We start from the raw sequence: 7,776 nt of genomic DNA, 5'->3' as shown, positions 1-7,776 counted from the left end.
TATTATGTTACGTTGTGTTTTTCTATCATTCTGTCACTTTGCTGCTCTTGTTTGCACATTTGCACGTGCACTTTGTTGTCTGCTGTCTGATAACAAAAAAAAAAGTCTTCCTTAGATAGTTAGATAGTTTGGTTTTTTTTGTTAATTTATGTTGTAATTTATGTTAGGTCAGTCTGTCTTGTCTCTGCTAGCCAGCTAACTTGGTCTCTTAGTTGGCTAGTTTAGTGTTTTCTGTTAATTTATGTTGTAAATTTATGTTGCATGTAGCACCTTGGTTCCTGGAGGAACATTGTTTCGCCTCACTGTGTACTGTTAAACTGTATATGGTTGAAGTGACAATAAAGCCAACTTGACTTGACTTGACTTGAAAAGGGGGACCAGGTGGTCATAATGTTATGCCTGATTGGTGTATATGGAGGGCAGAGACCAGACCGCCAGTACGTTCTTCAGCCAGCTTTTTTAGGTGCAAAATAATATTGATGAGCAACAGTTTTCTTTGTACTCAAATCAGGTCCTAACAAGGCAAACATGTCAATGCAGTAAAACAAGTGTATCAGGCCTCTTTATACCTTCATCCATCGTACATTCACCACGCTATTCAGGCCGAAGATTTCTTTCTGTTTACAAGGAAGACTGTCGCTCACTCCTTTTGTGATGGAAATGCTCTCAACGGTATAAGGACACTCTCCACTAGACACTGACACCCAAAACTTTAGCCTCCGTAATAATACTCCGGACTGATTCCTGAAAAGAAGCAAAAAAGAATTGTAAAGCCAACAGCAAGAAATATCCCTGTACTTCTTGTTTATCCTAAATGGTTACAGACAATATGACTAAAATCTGAATTGATGTTTCAGTTATGCCTCTATTCCACTGATAAGCTGAAGTTATATATCTGTTCAGCACTAATTAGATATAAGATAATAAAAAAAATAACATCCATTAGGAATATAAATTAGCACACACACGTACAGAGACTGCCTGAAGGCTGGAACTGAGGAGATTTGATATCCCTCCTCTCATATATAGTTGGATATTTATCCAGTTGCTCATTTGCTGTTAATGGTTTGATCATTTCCTGGATAAATAACACATTCATTTTTAGAAATGGACAATCCCGTCTCCCTGTTGTATAGGAGGCTCCATATGCTCCCAGTACAACTTCCACACAGTCTCCTAAAAGTGCAACATCAAAGATTTACAGATGTTAAAATCCAGTTAGTAGGTTAGTTGGCATATCTTATAAAACAGGTCGCAAAAGGTTGATTTTGTTCATCTGGATGTAGCGTTTTCAGTGGAGACTTCTGAAGAAGTCACTTGGATGAGTGACAAAGGGTTTCCAATACAACAGAGCTTGATCATAGCCTGCATACAACTGTTAGGTTTTACAGCATTTTATTATAAAGTAGGTTGTGTTTGTCTGTGCACGTGTGTTAAAGCACATTTATAAATATACTAGAAGCATGGAACTGCAGGGATCAGGAGAACTCATGCAAGAGAAGTCATACAGATATTTTTATACCTTATCTGACAGGTGTAAGATCCATTGTGGGACATCTGGACAGGTAGAAACCAAAGTAACCTGTCCCTCACTTCCACTCCAGTGGGCAGGCTCAGATTGTCTTTACTCTCCCCTCTGCTCCAGATCACGACATCGTGAGCCTCTGCTGTGTAGCAATTCAGCAAAAAGAAATGGCCAGCACTCACATGGAAGGTATCTATCTCCCCACGGTGGTCTGTAGGTGACAGTGCAACAGGAGAACAACTATTTGTCATTTAATGTAAGATGTTAAAAAAATACAGTGGGGCAAAAAAGTATTTAGTCAGCCACCGATTGTGCAAGTTCCCCCACCTAAAATGATGACAGAGGTCAGTAATTTGCACCAGAGGTACACTTCAACTGTGAGAGACAGAATGTGAAAAAAAAAATATCCATGAATCCACATGGTAGGATTTGTAAAGAAGTTATTCGTAAATCAGGGTGGAAAATAAGTATTTGGTCAATAACAAAAATACAACTCAATACTTTGTAACATAACCTTTGTTGGCAATAACAGAGGTCAAACGTTTACTATAGGTCTTTACCAGGTTTGCACACACAGTAGCTGGTATTTTGGCCCATTCCTCCATGCAGATCTTCTCGAGAGCAGTGATGTTTTGGGGCTGTCGCCGAGCAGCACGGACTTTCAACTCCCGCCACAGATTTTCTATGGGGTTGAGGTCTGGAGACTGGCTAGGCCACTCCAGGACTTTCAAATGCTTCTTACGGAGCCACTCCTTTGTTGCCCGGGCGGTGTGTTTTGGATCATTGTCATGTTGGAAGACCCAGCCTCGTTTCATCTTCAAAGTTCTCACTGATGGAAGGAGGTTTTGGCTCAAAATCTCACGATACATGGCCCCATTCATTCTGTCCTTAACACGGATCAGTCGTCCTGTCCCCTTGGCAGAAAAACAGCCCCATAGCATGATGTTTCCACCCCCATGCTTCACAGTAGGTATGGTGTTCTTGGGATGCAACTCAGTATTCTTCTTCCTCCAAACACGACGAGTTGAGTTTATACCAAAAAGTTCTACTTTGGTTTCATCTGACCACATGACATTCTCCCAATCCTCTGCTGTATCATCCATGTGCTCTCTGGCAAACTTCAGACGGGCCTGGACATGCACTGGCTTCAGCAGCGGAACACGTCTGGCACTGCGGGATTTGATTCCCTGCCGTTGTAGTGTGTTACTGATGGTGACCTTTGTTACTTTGGTCCCAGTTCTCTGCAGGTCATTCACCAGGTCCCCCCGTGTGGTTCTGGGATCTTTGCTCACCGTTCTCATGATCATTTTGACCCCACGGGATGAGATCTTGCGTGGAGCCCCAGATCGAGGGAGATTATCAGTGGTCTTGTATGTCTTCCATTTTCTGATGATTGCTCCCACAGTTGATTTTTTTCACACCAAGCTGCTTGCCTATTGTAGATTCACTCTTCCCAGTCTGGTGCAGGTCTACAATACTTTTCCTGGTGTCCTTCGAAAGCTCTTTGGTCTTGGCCATGGCAGAGTTTGGAGTCTGACTGTTTGAGGCTGTGGACAGGTGTCTTTTATACAGATGATGAGTTCAAACAGGTGCCATTCATACAGGTAACAAGTGGGGGACAGAAAAGCTTCTTACAGAAGACGTTACAGGTCTGTGAGAGCCAGAGATTCTCCTTGTTTGAGGTGACCAAATACTTATTTTCCACCCTGATTTACGAATAAATTCTTTACAAATCCTACCATGTGGATTCATGGATTTTTTTTTTCACATTCTGTCTCTCACAGTTGAAGTGTACCTCTGGTGCAAATTACTGACCTCTGTCATCATTTTAAGTGGGGGAACTTGCACAATCGGTGGCTGACTAAATACTTTTTTGCCCCACTGTATATCAATCTACAAGGAAGACATGTTACTCCAAAAGAAGAACAGATAGAACAGAATAGGACTAAGTAAGTAAAGTAAGTAACATTTTATTCATATAGCACCTTTCTAGACAAAAGATCACAAAGTGCTTTACACAGAGATAACAAGGTATAAAACAAAAACAGACAAAAAGTTAACAAAATGCAATTCTAAAAAGATGTGGTTTTAGTTGTTTTTAAAAGAGACTACCGAGTCACATGTGAGTACTTCAAGGATTTGGTCAAAAGCCTTGCTGCAGCGTTCTGAACAACCTGCAGACGTTCCAGGGAGTTTTTGCTTAGACATGTAAACAGTGAATTACAGTAGTCCAAATGTGATGAAATGAATGCATGAATAATAATCTCCAGTTTAGTACAAGATACAATAGGACTTAATGTGGCAATGTTTCTTAAGTAATAAAAGCAAGACCAAATCAGAGATTTGACATAGACATCCAATGTGAGAGGTCAAAGGTTACCCCTAGGTTCCTGATAGATGATTTCACAAATGTTGAAAGGGGACCAGCATTCATTATCATAGGTACAAGTCAGGAGCCACATGCAAGGACTTCAGTGTGTCCTTCATTAAGTTGGAGAAAGTTGTCATCCAGCCAACCTTTAATGGATTCTAAGCACTCATTCAGAATCTGCAGCATAGATAGATCTTGGGGCTTAAAAGCAATGCATAGCTGGCGTCGGGTCCAACATCAGCAAAACAAAACATTTTCCTGCATCGTTTTGCATCAAAATGTCACTGGAGACTCTAAGAAGGGCTGTTTCAGTAGAATGAGGTCTACGAAAGCCAGACTGAAATTTGTCAAGAATATCGTGTTTGTCCAAAACTGCTGTAAGCTGCTTAGCCACAACCTTTTCTAAAATCGTAGCAGTTAGTGGTAATTTTGAGATTGGCCTGTAACTGCTGTTTTTTTTTTTAGATGGGATGTACAGCACAGGGACTTTACCAGTGACGTGTTAATTGTGGTGAGCACACAGGGACCGATAGACTGGAAGACATTTTTGAGTAACGATGCAGGTAAACTGTCAAATGAACAGGAGGATACTTTCTTTGAATTAACTAACTTTTCCAGCTCGGCTAGTGAAACCGATAAAAAGCTGTCTCAAGCTGAGGCAGAGTAAGAAATGCTGATGGGGAAAAATGTTTTCTTACATTACTAAAAAAAAAATTCTATTAAGAAAGAAAGAAATTTTTCACAATCTTCATTTGAAGAAATTGGGGGCAGCAGGTGGACCAGGAGTAATAATACCAGTAATGGTGTGAAATAATACCTTAGGATTACCTCTGCTCTGGGTAACAAATTTAATTCTCCTCAGAATAAATGTGTGAAAACATCAATGCCCATTGCGATTTAATCCATCTTGTCACTCGCTGTAGAGTTTCTGTTTACAACTGTTTGTTCTTTTCTGTTCTTCTTTTCATTTATGGCATGTCAAGGATACAACCAATGTTAGGTCATTCATAAAGATAAATAACAACAACAAGGCAGGGAAATACCTCCAGCTAGTGTCGGACCAAAATGCTGACACTGAAGTTTCAAAAGTTGAAAACTCATGGGTGACCTGATGGTGGCCCATCTTTCATACTGTTTATAAAAGATATTTTTAGGACAAACACCCCTTGGTGGACCTAGCTAGCTGTTAGCCAACTTCCAAACTTCCATGAAAAGACATTTGTGTTCTTTTCCAAGCTGTGAATGCCATGTCCAAAGTAGAACAACACCAATATGGATTCCTGGAAATGGGTGTCTTGCTACAGTCAAAGAGCAAATATTTCGTAACAATGACTAATGCAACTTGTTAACTTCTAATATTGCAGGTTATCAACCACTGAGAAGGGCTATGCACGTCCATGCAGGTGTGCAAAGATATGTCACCACCACCACTTCATTATTGAATTTAATAGTAACTGTTTGGCATCTGTAAACAGAACTAGGGATGCTTTCCCGTTTTTCTTCCCCGTCTGTTAATAACATAAGATAAGATAAACCAGTATTTGTCCCACACATGGGAAATTTATTGGGTCACCGCAGAAAGGGGACAGTACAAAGTTACAAGCACCAAAAATTAAGCAAACAATAGAATATAATACTTTATAAATAGAATAAAATAGTATGTTGCATCGAAAATTTACACTTTGTAGTATTGCACCTAAGGGAGACAAGGAGAAGGCTATCATGGTGTATTGGATGTAAATGAAATTCTATGATAATCGTATTTTGTGCCACTTTTGTGCTGAGCAAACAGTATGAGATATGCAGCAACCTGTGGTAAGTGGTTAAATGTTTGCTCTGAAACAGAGCAGTTGCTGCACAAACTGTACCAAATAATTTCTACCTTTTTCTTGAGTTTTTAGTTATCTAAGTTTTACTTAGTCAAATGGATGTTGCAGATATGTGCAAAGTTATTTTTATCAAGTTATATTCTGACTGGTCTGAAGAGTCAGCACTTTTAGAGCTATCTAAAATACTTTGCTATTCACAATGTCAGAGATACATGACGTTTGTGGTTAACAAGATTGTTACTGTGGTAGAAAATACCCACGTGTTTTAACATATTTAGTCTTCAGGCACAGTTGAGGAGCCACAACGAAGTTTTGGTCGATGGGCTGAGAACACGATACCTGAAAACGAGGTTATCAGCCCAATGTGATGATGTATTTTTTATTATTAAAAATCACACAATCAGACAGGCCCTTATTACATATTACCATAGGCTCCCTCCTGTTTATGGTAATGTGCAGGAGCTTTCTGAAGCTTTTCATACAGACAGCTAGAACGACGTTTCACGGAATTAAAATAAACATCAAAATATATCAAATTTGTTTAGAAATTTTACACACTATGTTCGCGCTTCTTGCCACAGCTTGTGTGTATTCAGCTATGGACAGTAGGCAAACTGGATTTTTCACGAATGTGCAGTTGTTCTAAATTGGTGCTTTTTACATTAAATGTTTAAGCGTTTAGTGTTAATAGAAACCGCTGCTAATGTTTGCATTTTCGCTTGTTTAATGACAAAAAGGTTATGGGATTTTAAAAACTGTAGGCAATTTATGTTCTGCCTTTTCCACTATTGCTCAAGATTGCATCCTGGGCGCAGATTATTCAAACAGTGAGGAAGAGTCTTGTTTGCCACTTCCTGTCAAAGCTGTAAATCTGTCATCAGTGGAACACCTCATACAGCATTAACTGCTGAGACTTAACCCTCATCGGGTTTTTTTTAGACCTCAACATCATCCGTTTTTTAACCCTAATCCTAAACCTGTTATACTGTACTTCACATTACTGTGAACATTAAATTGCACTTTTGCACATTTCTTTTTTTCGTTTTAATTTATCAAAAAAATTATAAAATGATTTTATGTTTCAGGGTTTAAAGGATTAACAAGATATAAACACTGTTTTCACCTCATCATGCCAGTTTACTGTAAGAAGAAGAAGAAATTTGTATTACACAGTCTAACTGTTAGTGAAGTTGTAAGGCTGCGTCAGCGAACCTTGTGAAATTCAGGTAATTCTAAAGCATTTGTTCGTCACAGCTAGTCAAACCCAGCTGACAAAAGTGCAACGTGCAGCCGTATCTTAGCAACGCTTAGTAATTTTAGCAGATAGCTGTTAATGTTTGTCTTACACTAATACTTCTTATCTGTGTACAGCTTACCTCCATGTAATAATATGGAGGTAAGTCATGTCAGCTAGCCTGTATCAAAGTATTCAGGTATAACAGAATATTTAGAGTAGTACTTTTAAAAAGATTACTCTGCTTATTACAGTCAACTGTTTTATTATTGGTGCCACGCTTGGCGAGGGATCCTTGGCTCTGCTGGAGCATTTTATAAAACCTTGTCCTTTATGTTCAGCCTGACGTGCACAGGTGCTGCAACTTTAATGCTGACATCTTTTAGCTAAGACGCTTCCTGGAGATTCACACATCAAAGTCTGAGTATAAATGTTTGGTCTCCTTGACCTATTTAATCATCTAAAACCCCACAGACCTTTCAGTTGTTGTTTTTTTGACGTTATCGTCTATCAGAATCACTTCATTGTCGTGAGAGGAATGTTGAGGGGTATGCTTTTTTTACTCATCAAACCACAGTTTATCTTTTTCTGTCGTGATTGTCTGTCTTGATAGCAAAACCTACCCAGGTAACCTATCAGTTGAATAGAGATTTTATCATACTGCCGTATGCATTCTGTGCAGTCCCCTACCACAGATGTATGAATAGATAAATCCACTACAAGGAACACTGACGAATCAGCTTTTATTCCAGTATCTATTCTGATCACTGAGTTATGATTAATTTATGGTAACATTTGAGTTAGGATACATATATAC

The 7,776-nt window shown here is 39.1% G+C and overlaps 1 protein-coding gene across 1 annotated transcript in view; it reads right to left on the bottom strand.

Annotated features, from left to right (window-relative positions):
• il1rl2 (interleukin 1 receptor-like 2) overlaps positions 1-7,776 on the bottom strand; it is an 18,122-nt gene that overhangs the window by 9,822 nt on the left and 524 nt on the right. Inside the window, exons 2-3 of the mRNA XM_005751929.2 lie at positions 1,523-1,736; positions 570-744 (exon numbers count right to left, since the gene is read on the bottom strand). Of these exons, the coding sequence (XP_005751986.1) occupies positions 570-744; positions 1,523-1,736 (389 nt within the window). The remainder of the gene's footprint in view (positions 1-569; positions 745-1,522; positions 1,737-7,776) is intronic.

Source organism: Pundamilia nyererei, unplaced genomic scaffold (genome assembly GCF_000239375.1).
Source record: "Pundamilia nyererei isolate P.nyererei 1_Seehausen unplaced genomic scaffold, PunNye1.0 scaffold00334, whole genome shotgun sequence".
In the NCBI taxonomy this organism is placed as follows: domain Eukaryota; kingdom Metazoa; phylum Chordata; class Actinopteri; order Cichliformes; family Cichlidae; genus Pundamilia; species Pundamilia nyererei.
This window is presented reverse-complemented; position numbering and strand designations above follow the sequence as displayed.